This window comes from Dendrobates tinctorius, unplaced genomic scaffold (genome assembly GCF_039654945.1).
Source record: "Dendrobates tinctorius isolate UK_male_01 unplaced genomic scaffold, ASM3965494v1 ptg000086l, whole genome shotgun sequence".
NCBI classification, from domain to species: domain Eukaryota; kingdom Metazoa; phylum Chordata; class Amphibia; order Anura; family Dendrobatidae; genus Dendrobates; species Dendrobates tinctorius.
The window spans coordinates 21,054,893-21,075,708 of record NW_027361754.1 but is presented as its reverse complement, the minus strand read 5'-3'; the positions used below and the strand labels follow the sequence as shown (position 1 = coordinate 21,075,708).

The following is a 20,816-nucleotide window of genomic DNA, read 5'->3' as shown; positions in this document are numbered from 1 at the left end:
TCTGATTGTCGGCAGCTCATACCCCCGCACCTTTCTGATTGTCCGCATCTCATACCCCCGCACCTTTCTGACTGTCGGCAGCTCATACCCCCGCACCTTTATGATTGTCGGCAGCTCATACCCCAGCACCTTTATGATTGTCGGCAGCTCATACCCCAGCACCTTTCTGATTGTCCGCAGCTCTCATACCCCCGCACCTTTCTGATTGTCGGCAGCTCTCATACCCCCGCACCTTTCTGATTGTCGGCAGCTCATACCCCCGCACCTTTCTGATTGTCCGCATCTCATACCCCCGCACCTTTCTGATTGTCCGCAGCTCTCATACCCCCGCACCTTTCTGACTGTCGGCAGCTCATACCCCCGCACCTTTCTGATTGTCGGCAGCTCATACCCCCGCACCTTTCTGATTGTCCGCAGCTCATTTCCCGGCTTTATGCATTTTCTTGCTTGTCGTTTGATCTGCAGACACATCTACACAGGGCCAAGATCAGGAAATCCTCCCCCACCATTAGCACCAGGAGACCCCTTTATATCCCATAAAGGGACTGTCCCGTAACAACTTATGTATGACGATAAGACCCCACCAGTCCCAAAAACGGGGTCCCAAGGCTTGCAGTGAATGACGCATCCTCACCACCCTTACAGTGAATGGAGCAGTGATTGGACATGTTCACTGGCGCACCATTCACAAAGGCGTCTTTGGACCCTCGCTTTTGGGATCAGTGGGGGTCCCAGAGATCTTCCCTGGGGCAACTTAAAAAAAAAGTGACAATTTAAAAAAAAAAAAAAAAAAAAAGTTGTAATAAAAAAAAAAATAATAATATAACATAATAAGAAGTAAAATGTAAAATGTTGATTTATTGATTTCCACATCCAAAAACAAATTAAAATGAAAAATAATGTTACGCATATTTGGTTTTGCCGTGGCAATAACGATCAGATCAAAGTATCGCGAATGAAACAAAAATGAACAAAAAGGTCGGGATTGACTTTTTTTTACATTTGCCAAAAAACTCCACCAAAAAAAAAGGACAATACAAAGTGATGGAAACAATGCATGGAGCCCAAAACAGCACCAACGGTAACGGGCGCTCGCCCCGCACAGCTCTATCGTCCGAAAAGAAAGAAAAAAGTCTCGGAAAACGGGGGCACAATTATGTTCCTAGGTCGTTTTTACTGTACAATGAACAACATAAAACAAACCATGGGGTAATTACTTTTTTTTTGGCGCCATTTCACTACAATTGGAATTTTTTTCCCGTTTTTCAGCACATTATTTTAGCAACTACAACGTGTTCCCATCTACCCTGGAGATCAGACCGCCCAGGGCACGCAGCCGCCCCTCACCTTCACAGCCTGATTCTCACTCATACTTTGGTCCAGGCGACTTTTGATGATGACCTGAAAGGAGAGTTTCCGTTATTGGCGACCAAGCAACGCGGTGACCGGGTGCTCACGACCAAGGTGGTAAGGAAAGGTGCGGGCTCACCAGCTGTTCCTCCGGGCACGCCCCGTCCTCACGCAGGCAGAACAGGCTCTCCTGCTCGTCTTCGGGAAGGGATCCATTTAGCAGTAAGGCCTGAATAGGAAACATGACACTGTAACCAATGGGAAGAATGGAGCTGAGCCGCCTGTTACCGGAGACCATGGAGGAGAAGATAAAGAGCTTCATTGTGACCAAGAAAATAGGAAAATATTTCTGTGACCTGAGTCCTGAAGAAAAAAAGTAATGACGTTGTGCCGCTTTTATATTATTAAGTTTAGCCCCAATAATTATGGAATCTGGGGCACTTTATTTATGTAAAATTATTCTTTCTCCACTTATAAGCCACTTCTCGAGACAAGAAGGACTGCCCGGTCACTGAGGAATTAGATTTCATCTGTCTATTCAAGATGACGGACAGGGGAGGGTATAGGAGCAAAAATAGACACTGTTTTTTGTTGCTTTCTACTAAGTGTTTTATCTCACTCCAGAGCTGGTCTCACAGCTACACTGCTCAGTACTGCTACATAGTGTTCTCCAAGGTGCTTTAGAGGAGTGTTTAATCTCATCCACGAGCTGGATTCATAATTATACTGTCCTGTTGCATAATGACCTCCATGCTACTGCTTTCTAGTGTTTCATTTCACAACAGTGCAGGATTCAGAGCTACACTGCTGTGTACTGTTTTATAATGACTTTTATGCTGCTGTTGCTTACTACTAAGTGCTTTATTTTCCCGCAGATTAGTTTTCACAGTATTGGTGTATAATTCCTAGCATCTTGCTAAATTATACTAGAATTGTATGAAGTGTGACCCCAATCATTGGATCAGGGCTCGCTATGGGCTGATACATGCTGTGTGACCCCAATCATTGATCAGCGCTTGTTATGGGTTGATACATGCCATGTGACCCCAATCACTGATCGGTGCTCATTATAGGCAGATAAATGCCATGTCACCTCAATCATTGATCAGCGCTCACTATAGGCAGAAACATGCCGTGTTACCCCAATTATTGATCGGTGCTCATTATGGGCTGATACATGCCGTGTGACCCCAATCGTTGATTAGCACTCAATATGGGCAGATACGTGCTGTGTGACCACAATCATTGATCGACGCTTGTTATGGGCTGATAAATGCCGTGTGACCCCAATCATTGATCGGAGCTCGTTATAGGCAGATACATGTCTCGTGATCCCAATCATTGATCGGCGCTCGTTATAGGCAGATACATGCCTCGTGATCCCAATCATTGATTGGAGCTCGGTATGGGCTGATACATGCCTCGTGATCCCAATCATTGATCGGCACTCGTTATAGGCAGATACATGCCTTGTGATCCCAATCATTGATCGGCGCTCGTTATAGGCAGATACATGCCTCGTGATCCCAATCATTGATCGACGCTTGTTATGGGCTGATAAATGCCGTGTGACCCCAATCATTGATTGGAGCTCGGTATGGGCTGATACATGCCTCGTGATCCCAATCATTGATCGGCACTCGTTATAGGCAGATACATGCCTTGTGATCCCAATCATTGATCGGCGCTCGTTATAGGCAGATACATGTCTCGTGATCCCAATCATTGATCGGCGCTCGTTATAGGCAGATACATGCTTCGTGATCCCAATCATTGATCAGCGCTCGTTATAGGCAGATACATGCCTTGTGACCCCAATCATTGATTGGAGCTCGGTATGAGCTGATACATGCCGTGTGACCCCAATCATTGATTGGAGCTTGGTATGGGCTGATACATGCCGTGTGACCCCCAATCATTGATTGGAGCTTGGTATGGGCTGATACATGCCTTGTGACCCCAATCATTGATTGGAGCTCGGTATGGGCTGATACATGCCTTGTGACCCCAATCATTGATTGGAGCTCGGTATGGGCTGATACATGCCTTGTGACCCCAATCATTGATTGGAGCTCGGTATGGGCTGATACATGCCGTGTGACCCCAATCATTGATTGGAGCTCGGTATGGGCTGATACATGCCGTGTGACCCCAATCATTGATTGGAGCTCGGTATGGGCTGATACATGCCTTGTGACCCCAATCATTGATTGGAGCTCGGTATGGGCTGATACATGCCGTGTGACCCCAATCATTGATTGGAGCTCATTATAGGCAGATTCATGCCTTGTGACCCCAATCATTGATTGGAGCTCGGTATGGGCTGATACATGCCGTGTGACCCCAGCTTGTCCCCATAAAACACCATCACCCATTTTCCCAGCGTGACCAATGTTCTCCCACTGCATGCGAATGACAGATGGGCAGATGACAGAGAAGCCCCATGAAGTGAGCAGATAATTATGGTTTCACACCACAGATGCGGCAGATGCCATGACGCTTACTGTCCTCTCTGAATTATAACTAGAAGGTATGCCAAAATCCACCACACACCGCACTCCTGCCCCCTCACAGCTGTCACATGAATGACAATGACTTAACACTCGGCAGCGGGATCCTCTGTTCACACTTCCTGATACTATTCCGACCACATTGTGAAAAACCTGTTATTCTAAATGTGATTTACACATTTCACCAAAACGGCATCTGATAAATGTGATAAAGATGTGTACGAAGGCTCTAAGTGCACAGATCTGCAGGAAGCAAAATATCCCCAAAGTGGCAGCATCTAAAAAATTAGTAGTGATCTTGCATACGGCAGTACACTTTACTGACTGCAGGGGGCAGGATTTTAGTTTTCTTTTTCACCTCTGACTCACCTGTAATCCGGATATCATTTTTTTGGCTTCCTCCATCTCTTTCTCCAAATGGTCCTGCTGCTCCAGGAGATGGTCCTCCCATGAGGTGTCCGGGGACATAACAGGGCTGGTGGGTTGATAGTCAGGTGGAGGAACGGGGGCTTCATCTGTGATCAAGAGAAGCAGAGCACAACGTGTGGAGAGCAGAAAAACCAGGACTAAGCAAAAAGGATTATCAGCAATGTGGTACTATGGGGGTATGATATGGCGGTATTATTATTATTATTCATTTATATAGCACCATTGATTCCATGGTGCTGTACATGAGAAGGGGCTACATACAAATTACAGATGTCACTTACAGTGAGCAAACTAACAATGACAGACTGATACAGAGTGGAGAGAGGACCCTGCCCTTTCGGGCTTACATGCTACAGGATGGTGGGGAAGGAGACAGTAGGCTGGTGGGTTGCAGCAGTTCCGGTGTTGGTTATATCACCAATCCTGACATTGTCTGCTATTCAGGAGCATTTTTTTTCTTCTTAGAATTCCGCATTGTGGTGTTCCTCTATTATTCCTCCTGGAAATGTATAAATAAATTACAGGATGGGTCACCACGCCCTTTATCAAATGGATGGGGGTGTGTCCATACCTTGTTAGCCCTGATTGGATAGTATACTGACACGCCCACAACTGGAACTGACCCGCTATCAGTTTTGATGTGTTTCCAGGTGGAGAAACAGAGGGACAGAACAATGAATTGTGAAAAAAATGCTCCACTTGTTTGCTGCCTCTAAACATAATAATGATTGTTCTCATTCACTGACAACAAGCAGATATCTTAAAAATGGAGGCCAATGTTGTATAACACCAGCCCCCAAAGATGCTGCCCTCGGCATAACACAGCGCTCAGGCAGAATTCTGGTTCCCCGGAAAATACAAATTTAGGAGCATCTTTTATTTCTAACCTTTCACTGTACTATTCCTCTATTGTTCCGCCTGGAAATGTATGAATAAATTGATGACTATGTGTCAACATTGTAAAAGAGGCGTGTCTCTACATCCTCAGCACTGATTGGACAGTGTCAGGGTGTGTAGTGTCACGCCCCCCAACTGCTAACAAAGTTTCTGCATTTCTAGGAGGAATAACAGAGGGACGGCGCAATAAACTGCAAAGATTGTGCTAAATTGTAAGGAGGAAAAAACCTCCAATTGTTCTGTAGAAACCAAGATATCAGGAAAGGTTCCATATCCCCTTTAGGGACCACCTTGGGAAGCGATAGATCTGCCCTCGGCATTACAGAGTTGGGCAGAGATCAGCCGAAAATTCATGTGCAATGCGCCACTTTGTCAACCACCCATATGGGGTGTGGTTTGATCAGTGTGTCGTAGCGGGAAGTGGGTGTGGTTTGCAGCCTTACCTTTCGCGGATATGCTCTCCTCGCACTGTATGATCGTAATCTCAGCCTTCTCTTCGCACTGGAGCCCGTTCACCTCGGATTTTGAGCTGTGCACAGGACTTGGCGACGCCAGGCTGAAAGCGAACATATCAGACGGTTACAGTTCAGATGCCGATCCCTGGTGTGAGAATATATCACTCCAATGGTTGGTGGAACTAGGTGTATATTTGAACCCACGAGAAGTGCTACTGTGCTGATCACGTGGCCGTCTACATTATATGTGCAAGATTTATTCAGCAACTTCTCAGGTTGCAACTAATGGTTAATTTATGGGTCGCCACTGAATTATGGGAAATTACAGCTGTCAGACAAGCTTCATCCATAATCATCAGACAGGGCAATCGCATTAGTCTCCATGGGGGGAGTGGGCTTAGTGGGGTTTTAATCCTTTATAGAGAGACCCTGATCATCTGCCGAGGTGAAACGTAACCATGACCGGTGAGAATGATTTTACCTCTTAGTGAGACAGATGCATTGGCCGTAAGGAGCCTTTAAGAAAAAGCAGAAACCTGGGACATAACTGGAGATAGGAAAATCATAATTAACACAGATATTGATTCTTCTTCCCTCTTATCAATCAATACTTTTCTGTAATTATAAGGAAAGACAAGGTGGGAAAGTGTCTTGTAACATTTCCTTGGGAAAAGTCGGGTTATTAATAATTGTCCTTCTGTCCAGGAAACTGCATGGTCTGACTTCGAGAACCCCCTAAGACCTGCCGAATACCGGGAATACCCCACAAAACCCAGACATACACTAGGTACACCCCACAAGATCTGCCATATACTGGGAATACCCCACAAGGCCAGCCGTATACTAGGAATTCTCCACAAGGTCTGCCGTATACTGGGAATACCCCACAAGGCCTGCCGTATACTGGGAATACCCCACAAGGTCTGCCGTATACTGGGAATACCCCACAAGGCCTGCCGTATACTGGGAATACCCCACAAGGTCTGCCGTATATTGGGAATACCCCACAAGGTCTGCCGTATACTGGGAATACACCACAAGGTCTGCCGCATACTGGGAATACCCCACAAGGTCTGCCGTATACTGGGAATGACCCACAAGGCCTGCCGTATACTGGGAATACCCCACAAGGCCAGCCGTATACTGGGAATAACCCACTAGGCCTGCCATATACTGGGAATACCCCACAAGGCCTGCCGTATACTGGGAATACCCCACAAGGTCTGCCGTATACTGGGAATACCCCACAAGGTCTGCCGCATACTGGGAATACCCCACAAGGTCTGCCGTATACTGGGAATACCCCAAAAGGCCTGCCGTATACTGGGAATACCCCACAAGGCCTGCTGTATACTGGGAATACCCCACAAGGTCTGCCGTATACTGGGAATACCCCACAAGGCCTGCCGTATACTGGGAATACCCCACAAGGCCTGCCGTATACTGGGAATACCCCACAAGGCCTGCCGTATACTGGGAATACCCCACAAGGTCTGCCGTATACTGGGAATACCCCACAAGGTCTGCCGTATACTGGGAATACCCCACAAGGTCTGCTGTATATTGGGAATACCCCACAAGGTGTGCCGTATACTGGGAATACCCCACAAGGTGTGCCGTATACTGGGAATACCCCACAAGGCCTGCCGTATACTGGGAATACCCCACAAGGTCTGCCGTATGCTGGCAATAGCCCACATGGCCTGCCGTATACTGGGAAAACCCCACAAGGTGTGCCGTATACTGGGAATACCCCACTTGACCTGCCGTATACTGGGAATACCCCACAAGACCTGCCGTTTGCCGGGAATAACCCACAAGACCCGCTGTTTGCTGGGAACACCCCACTAGACCTGCCGTATACAGGGAACACCCCACAAGACCTGCTGTATACCAGGAACATTCCAGAAGACACGCAGTCTCCTAACACAAGGCTACATCAAATATCTGAGCGTTTCAGTCCGGGAAGGTTTGGAAACATTTCTAGATGTGGAATAGATTATAAATCCCTGATATGCGGTGACAGATCACCAGGTGGCAGCTTCTGATCATAGAGCGAGGTGCTCTTATCTTGATAGGAGGGCTCTTCCTATTCAACAGCTTAAAAGGCCAAACACCTCATTAAATCCAGCAGCTGGGGCCGCCCGGAAAATTAATTTAAAGAAAAATTGTGATTAACTCTTTTGAAGCCATAAACTAATAGAATTAATCCGAGCAGCATTATGTTTCTATTGTTGGCTTCAAAGGAAGGAGAACGGAGACTTAATTGAAATATTCATTTATGGCACCTGCAGAATCCTCCGCTGGAGCTGGCTCCGCACCCTGCAATCTGCGCACCCATCAATATCCATACTAAACATACGAGAATCACTGCAAAATTCCAAACTTCTATAAAATCTAACATACTATATTGGATGTACATATGAAGACACAGACCAGACTAATAAGGGACGACGTACAGGGATAAATGAAAATACCAATCCAACAAATATGCACTCACAAACAACAGAATAGAACACTGGGAATTAATGGGAAGAAAAAAGAAATAGGAGAGGATGAGGATAGGCACACAGACAAATAATCAAGCTACAATCTCCTGTAAAACAGTCCAAAATGCCTCCACAAACAACCAACACCTCCACTTCCAACTAGGCAGAATAGAACTAACTTTGGCAATGCCTGATTGCCAGAGGGAGTCGCCAACACTGAACAGCTGAGACCATCAAAGCAGAAAACTCCAGGGGCGCTCAACTGAAAAGATTATCCCCTGCACTGCTACCAATAAGCTGCACTACTTAATATGAAGGGGAAGTGCTTCTAGTAGGATAAATTAGACAGCACAGTCTTCTGGTACCCTCTTGTCGTGGTAAAATTGTGACAGTAACCACCTTCTACGAGGGACCTTCGAAAACTCAGGGCAGGGTCCATCAGGAAGTGCAGTGTGAAAAGACTGGATCAACCTGACCGCATGGACGTCAGATGTTGGTACCCACATCCTATCTTCAGTACCGCAACCTTTCCCAGTGTACCAGATACTGAAGAGACCGATGAACCAAGAGAGAATCCACGATCTTGGCTATCTGAAATTCCAAATTCCCATCAACAATGACCGGTGATAGAGGTAGCAGTGATGGTACAGAGGACGCAACATATTTTTTGAGTAGAGACTGGGGAAACACAGTATGAATCCTAAAGGTGGTTCTCAAAGCAAGGCGAAATCCTACAGGATTGACAACGGCCACAATTTTATAAGGACCGTAGAACCTAGGTCTCAGTTTCCAAAGGTCTACTGGGAATCGCCAATGGTTGGAGAGACCCAGATGGACAAGTATGAGTGGTATTAGAACGTGCACACACTATAGGCAGCTACATACTCCTGGACATCACCCCAGATGACCAAAAACGCAAGGTAAGGAGATCTGTGATGTCTTTATTGCCAGGATGTCCAGCTATGACCGAATCATGATGTTCATTTAAATCTTTTAGCCAAAGATTCACAGGGACAAACAGTTTATTTGACGGACAGGCAGCAGGGGCATCCTCCTGAGCCTCAACTACCTCCTTCTCAAGGTCAGAACATATAGATGCAATAACCACCCCTTTCTGTAGTACACAATTATCTCCATCCAAATGAAAACAATGGTATAAGGCATCCACCCTAATGTTCTTATTCCCCAGCCTATGTGTCACAAAAAAAGTTGAATCTGGCGAAGATTAATGACCATCTTGCCTGTCTGGGGGATAGACATTTCGCAGATTCTAGATATGAAAGAGTTTTATGATCTGTGATTAATATGACCACATGAACTACCCTCTCCAGGAAATGAAGCCACTCTTCAAAAGCCCACTTAATTGCCAAGAGTTTCCTGTTATCAATGTCAACGTTTTGCACAGACAAATAATCAAGCAACAATCCACTGAAAAACACTCCAAAACGCCTCCACAAACAACCAATATTTCCCGCTGCAACCAGGCAGCATAGGACTAACTCTGGCAATACCTGCTTGCCAGAGGCCAGTATATATATCAGAGGGGAGTGGCCAACACTGAACAGCTGAGACCCTCAAAGCACAAAAGCTTAAAAGGAATCTGTCATCCTTTTTTTCGACTATTTGCTGCCGGCACCGCCATCAGGAGATTATCTACAGCATTCTGTAATTCTGTAGATAAGCCCCCGATGTAACCTGAATGAGAAGAAAAACACGTTATATTATACTCACCCGGGGGGGGGGGGGGGGGCGTTCCGATGGGTGTCGCGGTCCGGCGCCTCCCATCTTCATACGATGCCGTCCTCTTCTTTTCTTCCTGTCGTGGCTCCTGCGCAGTGCGCCACAACAGGAAGAAAAGAAGAGAATGCTGTAGATAAGCCCCTGATGGCAGTTCCGGCAGCAAATAGTCGAAAAAAAGGGTGACAGAGTCCCTTTAAGATATTCTAAACTGAACAGATTAACCCCTTTTCTGCTAGAAAAAACCTCCACTGTTTAATATGAAGCAGAAGTGCTTCTAATTAGTGCAGGAGTACGATAAATCAGACACTGCGGTCATCTGTCTGCTCTCGGTCACAGTAAACCCGTGACAGTTGTAAGGAGGGTTTTAGGAGGTCCAGAGATTACATATGGGGAAATATCAGGAGTTTAGGACAGAGATGTATGGAGAGGTCAGGTTATCGATCAGAGATTACATGTCAGGAGGTATCAGGAGATTAGGACAGAGATGTATGGAGAGGACAGGTTATGGACTGGAGATTACATGTGGGGAGGTATCAGGAGACTAGGGCAGAGATGCATGGAGAGGACAGGTTATGGACTGGAGATTGTGTGGGGAGGTATCAGGAGATTAGTACAGAGATGTATGGAGAGGACAGGTTATGGACTGGAGATTACATGTGGGGAGGTATCAGGAGATTAGGACAGAGATGTATGGAGAGGACAGGTTAAGGACTGGAGATTACATGTGGAGAGGTATTACTAGACTAGGGCAGAGATGTATGGAGAGGACAGGTTATGGACTGGAGATTACATGTGGGGATGTATCAGAAGAATAGGGCAGAGATGTATGGAGAGGACAGGTTATGGACTGGAGATTACATGAGGGGAGGTATCAGGAGATTAGGACAGAGATGTATGGAGAGGACAGGTTATGGACTGGAGATTACATGTGGGGAGGCATCAGGAGATTAGGGAAGATGTATGGAGAGGACAGGTTATGGACTGGAGATTACATGAGGGGAGGTATCAGGAGATTAGGACAGAGATGTATGGAGAGGACAGGTTATGGACTGGAGATTAAATGTGGGGGGGGTATTAGGAGATTAGGACAGAGATGTATGGAGAGGACAGGTTATGGACTGGAGATTACATGTAGGGAGGTATCAGGATATTAGGGCAGAGATGTATGGAGGGGACAGGTTATGGACTGGATATTACATGAGGGGAGGTATCAGGATATTAGGGCAGAGATGTATGGAGAGGACAGGTTATGGACTGGAGATTACATGTAGGGAGGTATCGGGATATTAGGGCAGAGATGTATGGAGAAGACAGGTTATCAACTGGAGATTACATGTGGGGAGGTATCAGATTAGGGTAGAGATGTATGGAGAGGACAGGTTATGGACTGGATATTGTATATGAAGAGGTATCAGAGACTAGGACAGAGATGTATGGAAATGGCAGGGGGATGGTACAGGGGAAAAGGCAGAGGAGTAATGTCAAAAGAGGTAATTTACCCATGCAGCAGAGATGAGCATAGACTGGAGGAGGCAGGAGACTGTTAGATGGGTGACCACAGAGGAAGATGTTCTAGTAGTGTAAGAGGAGATGATGAGGACATGCACTAGCATTTTTCTTGACTCGATGTTGAGCATTGGTGAAATGTTTTTAAGGTGGAGGCAGAGGAGGTGATGTGTGGCTTCAAAGAAAAATCTAAGAGCCGTGCAGCATATGGCTATCCTGAGGTATCCTCAGTGTCATTCAGGTAAGTGTAGTGCCATTTATCTCCTTCAGGCTGCAGTGAGAGGGGAGAACCAGGGAACAGCGGGGGGGGGGGGGGGGGACACAAGTATCCCTGTGATGGCAATGGTGGGACTAACACCTATCTAGCTGGTGACAGGCTGTTTAGTCATAAATTCCTTATAGAATGTTTTTTCCTATTAACCTACTTTCTTTAATTCTGTAACCAAATCAGTGCACCTCCTCCCTGCTGTGCCGCCATTTAGATGTCACACGCTGATGCATAGTGTACACTTCTCTTTTATATCTTCATCAGACAACGTAAAGCACTTATATATTATGTATGGGATTTTACATGAGTTCAGACAAAGCCAGAAACAAATCCTCCGGAGAATTCTTCACATGCGATGTCTTCCCACTAAACGGTGTCAGCCCGGGCTTAATAATTCATTTATTAGCCCAGCGATCTGCAGTAACAAATCGCAGGGACCGAGACAGAAATGGAGGTCGTGGGCGATATGTATAAATCCTGATCAAGACTAATAAGATCAATACAACACGACAGAAAACTCCAGAGCTGCGGTATTTATCAAAATCAGCAGGAGCTGAAATCACTGTATAAGCCGCCTGCATATGGCGGAACAAGCGCACCACTATATACAACGCCGTCACTGCAGCTGCATACTCCACTTCTGCATGTGCCGCCATATGCAAACACCATTAGTTTTTAAAAAATACACATGAGTCTGTGAGAAAAACGTCTGTATCACATGAAATTTCATTAAAGAGAATGTGTGGTCGGAAAGCAACCTATTCAAATCAGAGTTTTTGTGGTTTTGTGTATTTGTTTTTTATGTTGCTAACATTTTTTTTTTTACTTTCATATCATAATCTTTATAAATAAAAATCTAAATTCTTGCAATTGTCACACTGGCCACTAGTCCTAATATTCAACTCCTACATCCTCTTGGGAAAACAGACATTAGCAGCAACAGACTGACTCTGACCCTAATTTTTTGTAGAGAAGTGTTATCTGAGCCTGCTACAATGTGGGCAAAGGTCATTGTACAGGAGGACATGAGCACTGACATCATCTACAGTGAATGATGGATCCTGTGTTATCTACTGTATATAGAGGTGTTATCAGTCATTGTACAGGAGAAGGAGGTGAGCTGTGACATCACCTATTGTGAACGGTGGATTCTGAGTTATCTAATGTATATAGAGGTGTTATCAGTCATTGTACAGGAGGGGAGGAGGTGAGCTATGATATCACCCATTGTGATTGGTGGATTCTGAGTTATCTAATGTATATAGAGGTGTTATCAGTCATTGTACAGGAGGGGAGGAGGTGAGCTGTGATATCACCTATTGTGAACGGTGGATTCTGAGTTATCTAATGTATATAGAGGTGTTATCAGTCATTGTACAGGAGGGGAGGAGGTGAGCTGTGATATCACTTATTGTGAATGGTGGATTCTGAGTTATCTAATGTATATAGAGATGTTATCAGTCATTATACAGGAGAGGAGGAGGTGAGCTGTGACATCGCCTAATGTGAATGCTGGATCCTGTGTTACCTGCTTTATATAGAGGTGTTATCAGTCGTTGTACAGGAAGAGAAGGTGAGCTGTGACATCACTATTGTGAATGTTGGCTCCTGTGTTATCTACTGTATATAGAGGTGTTACCAGTCATTGTACATGAGGAGGTGAGCTGTGATATAATCGATTGTAAATAGTGGATCCTGTGTTATCTACTGTGTATAGAGGTGTCATCAGTCATTGTACTGGAAGAGGAGATGGTGCTAGTCCATTTGCACGACCCAGTTCAGTGGCCATGTCGGTGCTCTGTGGCTTCCGGACAGGAGCCCAACAGACTGCCTCTGATCTCACAGCAACCACGTATTCGTGACACGGCCATGTGCACCGGTTGCTGAGTTCTGGGGATGGAACATGGCGAGACCAAAAAGTCCGCTTACCATAACTAAGGGTATATGGATCCAGGACTAAAGCAGCAATCTGAGCCTTTGCCCTGTTCTAAAACGATGATTGTGAATAGATCCTGGGCAATATCTGACCAGAGGGATCCATGAGGCAGCATACCCACTGGGCAAAATACGGGGTTCTTTAGTGTCAACGAAAACAATCTCAAGTTTTGGGACTCGCCACAAAGAAACTCTTCCTAACATTCACAAAGTTCCACTTTCCTTCTAGGACGTTGTAAACCGGGGATGTTTCTGCCTTCGGCCTTATTTATGGAGTATAATCAGTCTTGTCAGTATGAATTAATCACAGGAATGACAGACGCTTTTCAGGAAGGAGCTTCCTCTTCTGATGAACATCAAAGGGCGGACGCCGATAGTCTGGCTTTTTTGAATTATCAAGGGTCTACTGAGGCTTTTATGACCCAAAATATATTTGCTTTTACACGTCCTCTGAGAAATCACAGATCACACAATCCAGCACGTCCTCCTTCATCATTACACCCTGCCTACAAGTCTTATTTGTGAAATATATGGGACGCGGGGACCCATGTAGGAAATATTACTGTAATGTCTATGCGATGAGATGTTTATATTACTGTGTATGAAACATATTCTATGCTGATAAATACTGCAGACAGAGCAGTGGGGGGAGGCTCCTGCTGCAGACAGAGCAGTGGGGGGAGGCTCTTTCTGCAGACAGAGCAGTGGGGGGAGGCTCCTGCTGCAGACAGAGCAGTGGGGGGAGGCTCTTGCTGCAGACAGAGCAGTGGGGGGAGGCACCTGATGCAGACAGAGCAGTGGGGGGAGGCTCTTGCTGCAGACAGAGCAGTGGGGGAGGCTCCTGCTGCAGACAGAGCAGTGGGGGGAGGCTCTTGCTGCAGACAGAGCAGTGGGGGGAGGCTCCTGCAGCAGACAGAGCAGTGGGGGGAGGCTCTTGCTGCAGACAGAGCAGTGGGGGGAGGCTCCTGCTGCAGACAGAGCAGTGGGGGGAGGCTCTTGCTGCAGACAGAGAAGTGGGGGGAGGCTCCTGCTGCAGACAAAGCAGTGGGGGGTGGATCTTGCTGCAGACAGAGCAGCAAGGAGAGGCTCCTGCTGCAGATAGACCAGTGGGGGAGACTCTTGCAGAAGACAGTAGTCTTACCAACATTATTTTTTATAATGTAGATTTTGCATTTTATTAATTGTAATATTACACAAAATAGTGTCAATTAGCAGAGGACATCATATTTGCCAATCAGAAATTTTACATCAGACATTTGTTTAGGTTACCCTGCCCTCTTTTCACCACCATGCTATTTTCTGTCCCCTCCACACCCAGATACATTTTTCCATAAGACATTGTGGCACAAGAAACTTTCCAAAATCACTGGATTCTTGGAGGGTTCTGGTGGGGAATCGGAGATTAGCAGCTCAACCAGTTTTGTGGTAGGGAATTTGAGGTGAGCAATAGTCACTGGCTACCAGCTGATATCATGGAGCCTGGGCAGGGGCTTACGCCTAAGTGTCAAATTTTAGGGGTGCCTATCTGGGAGGGGTCCATTTTTCCTCATGGCCCTTTTACGCTGCCTGAATGTGCGTTTGGACACAGGAGCTCTATAGGACTATGTAGCTGTATACCATGGATCTCGGGCAGGAAGCAGAAGGCCATAGTGTCGGTGTCTGATGAACGTGCCTATCGGACCTACCTGAGAAAAATCTGCAGCGACCTGTTGCAGACTTGGTTGTGCACACGTAATGTCTTGTTCCCATTCCCCTAGTGCTTCATACAAGACGGCGATGCTGAAATTCATGGTACCGGGGTGATATCGATCATCATAAATGTAAAATCTAGAACCTCTGCTAATGGAGAATGATGTCACCCTAAGAGGAAAGTGTGTGCTGACGGCAGAGTGACTGCCATGTGTAAGGTGAGGGGTTCACCGTGAGGGAATGGGTGGAAATAAATTCTCCTTTGCCATACAATGTGCAAACGTGACATGTTATCAGTAACGTTATAATGAGACATGGCGCGTGCTGATAATATGCACAGACGTCTGAGGGATCGTCGGCCTAAAAGCCTCCAAGCTAAAAAGCAGCCAAAAAAAAGTCCATCTAAATGCACTGCCGTATAGGAGGATATACAGCGAGCATCTGATTATATACAGCACCCACAAATACAAAGTGATCCCACTAATTAAGGGGCCAGTCTTCCACCTGTGACCTCTGGATGAAGAGTTAGGGCCTGAGGCGCGATCGGCTCCCCTGTGGGTTTGGGTGGAGGAGCCAAATTGCACATCTGTCATGAGCCGCCAATCAAAAGGAGAACAAAGCACGAAATGGGAGAAAAATCTATAACGAATCACTGCAGCTGATAAGACAATACGTATGACGGCCTAGTGGGGCTGAGGGGCCATGGAGATGTGACCTGTATTACCCTCACACCGCTCTCCTTTATGACATTTTTTTTATGTGGCTTGCTGTGGTACAACTGTCTGCAGCTCATGCACCCAACTCGCTCCGCAACCAGCATGATTTATGTGTTTGGCAGCTAAAGTGTCCACATCCCGCCCAATAAATACCCTTTTTGTAATGACGCCCCATCTACTTGGTTTCCTGGCCACTGAGGCCACTGATTGCCGGCAGGGTCAGGTGACTGATGGATGGGACGCCATGACTTCCAGGCGGATGCTATGGTGTTAATCAGTCACCTGAACCTGCAGCCCATCAGTGGCCCAAAGGTTGAATGGATGGAACGTCATCACTTCTGGGTCCAACAGGGACTACGGAAGCTCTGGCTCTAGAGCAGCGGGGGATAGGAATGGTAATTAACACTCATTTCTTATTGCAATTGATAAGTGTATGGCCGAGGTCAAACATGGATCAAAAAGTGTAAGGTTAGTAAGTTATATTGCCCCAAATATGCCAAAGTGTAGGTATTAAAAAAAGCACAAAATCTGAAAAATGATCCACATAGATGTATACGTGTGTGATCAGAATTAGAGGGGTGGTCCATAACTTACATACTGACGTCATGTCAAACAGATTATTAGATGGGTGGGGTCTGACACCCGGTACAGTCACCGATCAGCAGTGGCCGGATGTACAGAGTGCAAACCCGAACAGCACAGCGCTGTACACTGTGTAGTGGCCGTTCTCTGGTACTGCAGCTCAGCTCCCATTGACTTTATTGTGATCTGAGCTACAGTCCATGATAACGTCGTTCCTACTCCATAAACTGTGTACATACGGCCATTGCCGGAGCCGTCCGGTGGGGGGCTGGGTGTGTGACCCCCTCCGACCTGATATTACTGAACCGTACTTATGACTTCATATCTAATTAATCAGGAAAGATGTATATCTTTGTACCGTGTTAGCCAGTGGATAGAAAAATATTCAGGATTGAGAGTCCTCAGTAGTTGATACCTTTTAATGGCTAACTGAAAAGATGGTAACACATTGCAAGCTTTCGAGACTACTCAGGTCTCTTCATCAGGCTAGACTAATACAAAATCTGAAGTCACATATTTATGCACAATACAGCCTAGAAAAAATGCAATAGATAAGACAAGTGACGTGAAGCAGAACTATCAATATGGGAGAGGGAGAAACATAAATATAAACATTGGACCAGTTCATAGATAAGGAGTCTGGATGTTTTATGGTCCTCTGATTGGGGTCTAGTTCTGTGTTGCCCCGCAAGGTTTTAAAAGGAAATTCCTTAATTGATGTAAAAAGACATAAATCCATGCGACACATTCATTCCAGCACTGAGAGTGTCAAAGTTCGTCATAAATTTGTACTCTAGGCTGTATTGTGCATAAATATGTGACTTCAGACTTTGTATTAGTCTAGCCTGATGAAGAGACCTGAGTTGTCTCGAAAGCTTGTAATGTGTTACCATCTTTTCAGTTAGCCATTAAAAGGTATCAACTACTGAGGACTCTCAATCCTAAATATTTTTCTATCTAATTAATCAAAATTCCTCTTAGGGCATCAGGGCTTTACAATGGCATTAGGCAGGGCAGGATTTAAGGATATGGCCAATTAGGCACAGATGAGAGAGCTGTAAAAAAAAAAAAAACACGTACCATCTGTGCCTTAGTAAAGTCATCAATTACAGCGACACACATCCTGCACCTCAAATATAGCCATAATGCTGACATGTCCACGGATGTGTTTTTCCCTACTTATCCTCCTGCCTCAGGATATCTCCAGATGAGCAGCTTAAAAAAATATGTTCTTCTGTCGGGCGTTGTTAATGCTATATGTAGTAATACAAACTTAGACACACAGTACCTCATGGAGCAATAGGGTCAACATTACCCAAAGGTCACATCCAAGGAGTCCTTCTCAGGACACGTCCAAATACCAGAGAATAAATAAGTACAGTGCCTCACGAGTTGGTGAATTTGCATCACATTCATTCTGCCTCCAGCTGCGACGTTTCGATCAAAAGAGATCTTTATCAAGCATTTATTCTCTGGTTTATGCTATACGTGTCTATGGTCAAATGTTTGAGAGGTCCTAATGAAACTGGCTGGAAGGTAAGTGTGGTTGTATCTGTACCTGAGCACTGGGCGGTGGTTGCCTAATGATCCCTAAATGTTACTGTCGGGTCTATGTGTCCGAAACATGGCTCCCGCCACTGCAGAGGTGGACACTGACTATTCAACACAACATCAGATGTGCCCCATAAAAGTCAATCAATGGCAACTGACCCAAAAGTCCCAAGTTAGCAAGTTATCATTTTCTCATTGCTGGGGAAACTTCCACCACTGGGACCCCAACCACTTCGGATCATGTAAAGCTGGAATGCATATCCTCGACCACCACTCCGCTCAGGTAGTGAAATTCAGACTCCCATTCTCAAGACTGGTGGGTGTCCAAGAGGTGGAACCCCCCCATAATACATCAGTTATCGCCTATCCATAGATCCCCACTGATCTGGCGCATAGAAGTCTGCAATGCCCCATCTGAACAGAGCGGTGGCAATGTATGGAGCAGTGGGGCACATAATCAAATGCCGCTCTCCTCAGATGGTAAACTAAAGACTACCATTCTTGGGATTGGTGGGAGTTCCGGAGGTGGAACCCCCCATGATAAGCCAATCATCACCTATCCAAAGATCCCAGACGATCGGGAGCTTGGAAATCTGCAGTGCCCCGTCTGAATGGAGCGGCGATGCACATTCTCAACCACTGCTCAGCTCTCAGATGGGGTACTGCTGACTCTAACCTCAGGATCGGTGGGGGTTCTAATGGTGGACCTTCCCCACGATAAGTCAGTTATCACCTATCCATAGATTCCCGAAAATCCAGGCACGGATATCTGCAGTGCCCCATCTGAATGGAGTGGTGGCGAAGTATGGAGTGGTGGTGCACATAATCAACTGGCGCTCTGCTCAGAGGGTGAACTGCAGACTCCCACCCTCGGGTTCGGTGGGGGTCCCAATGGTGGACCTCCCCGTGATAAGTCAGTTAGCACCTATCCGTAGATTCCCGACGATTCGGAGCAGGGACATCTGCAGTGTCCCGTCTGAATGGGGCACATAATCAATTGGCGCTCTGCTCTCAGATGGTAAACTGCAGATGCTCACCCTTGGGTTCAGTGGGGGTCCCGGTGATTAGTAAGTTGTCACCTATCCTATGGATAAATGAAACTTGTCATCTTGGTAAAACCTTTAGAGCAACCGTAACTGCGTCTCTCCTACCGCCTGACACCCTTGTGCCAGTCATCACATGGTACAAGTATCTCGTGCCTAGGGGCGCCCCATCAAAGAAGCAGCTTGAGAATATAGAAGAAAATATAAATTAAATTAATCCATGAGAAGCACACCGAATGTTATATATCCAGTAGGTGTGACATGCATGCCCACGGGTATCTCTGCAAGCTCTGCCTAAAGACCAAAACTTCAGACTCTGCATGGCGGTAATGCCCGAAAGCCACATTGTGACCGCAGCGTGAAGAACGCACCAAAACCGCCTGCAATTCTACACGGATTTTACTTGCATTTAACGTTATCACAATCTATTGGTCTCATCTCCCGGACGACATTTGCAACTGGTGGGGCATCAGATGCAGCATCAAACAGGGTGGCCTGGTTGCCGAGACAACTGTGTGACGCCAGAAGGTGGTCCTGCGGAGGGGTAGACGTGTACACGTCCATGATGCCACATACCTAATGCCGCCTTTGATAATTAATAATGGCGGTGTCGGTACTACAACTATGTATATGCAAAATGCCAGTAAGGTGCATGTGGAAAAGGTGCAGTATGAAGCGGGGTGACATCCTCCTCACCATTTCACCAGCTTGCCTCCCATGGTTCGGATTCAAGCCTTTGGCATCATGAAGTCTGTGCCAGCCGCGCGTAGTTTATCAGCCACGTCCCCTCCAGATGCTGCTACCTGTTTACCAAGCCCGGCGCTGCTGCGATCCCTCCATCATCTGTAGTTTGGCGGCTGATTCGTCCCTGGTCGCCAGCACATCAGACCTTCCTGGGCGGTTTTCATTGCAAGCCCCCAGCTCCATCCCACCCTGCAGCTTGTTTTCCCTCTGTGGCAGCCTTCTAGGTGCAGACACGGTCGGTGCTCACTGCAGCCGAGGGGGCACACACCGACGGCATCTTCTTAGCAGCACCGGTACAATGCAGCTGTCCTCGCACCCATCACAGCCATTCACTGATCCTTCTCCTGCTTCTTCCCCTCGTCCTGTCACCCGGAGCCGTGCAGGAGAGTCATCCCACCCAGCATCACGAGAAGATGAACACAGGCTCCGGAGGAGGGGGAGGGGGGCGCTCCATCCAATAGGCGGAGGAAGGGACGGCGGGTACCCGGGGACGGAGGGGATTAGGAGATGCTTTTTTGGCTTCTCTTATCTGAATTATTAATATTCACAGGACCAGGATGGGAGAACAGAAAATACAGGAAAGGGTCTGATCTGTGACCCCCAAACTGATAGAGACCAAGGAACAATGATAGACAGACAGACAGACAGATAGATAGATACATAGATAGATAGATAGATAACAGATAGATGATAGATAGATAATAAATAATAGATAACAGATAGATAATAGATAGAAAGATAGATAGATAATAGCTAGATAGATAATAGATAAATAGATGATACAGTTGTGGCCAAAAGTATTGACAACCCTGCAATTCTGTCAGATAATACTCAGTTTCTTCGTGAAAATGATTGCAAACACAAATTCTTTGTTATTTTTATCTTCATTTGTCTTAAATGAAAAAACCCAAA

At 46.2% G+C, this 20,816-nt stretch overlaps 1 protein-coding gene across 6 annotated transcripts in view; it reads right to left on the bottom strand.

Moving 5' to 3' along the window:
• DIXDC1 (DIX domain containing 1) overlaps positions 1 to 20,816 on the bottom strand; it is a 102,015-nt gene that overhangs the window by 15,728 nt on the left and 65,471 nt on the right. For all 6 annotated transcript variants that reach the window (XM_073585150.1, XM_073585146.1, XM_073585147.1 and 3 more), the window contains 4 exons: positions 5,630 to 5,742; positions 4,230 to 4,375; positions 1,490 to 1,579; positions 1,348 to 1,401 (listed from right to left, as the gene is read on the bottom strand). In XM_073585150.1, coding sequence (XP_073441251.1) covers positions 1,348 to 1,401; positions 1,490 to 1,579; positions 4,230 to 4,375; positions 5,630 to 5,742 — 403 coding nt within the window. The remainder of the gene's footprint in view (positions 1 to 1,347; positions 1,402 to 1,489; positions 1,580 to 4,229; positions 4,376 to 5,629; positions 5,743 to 20,816) is intronic.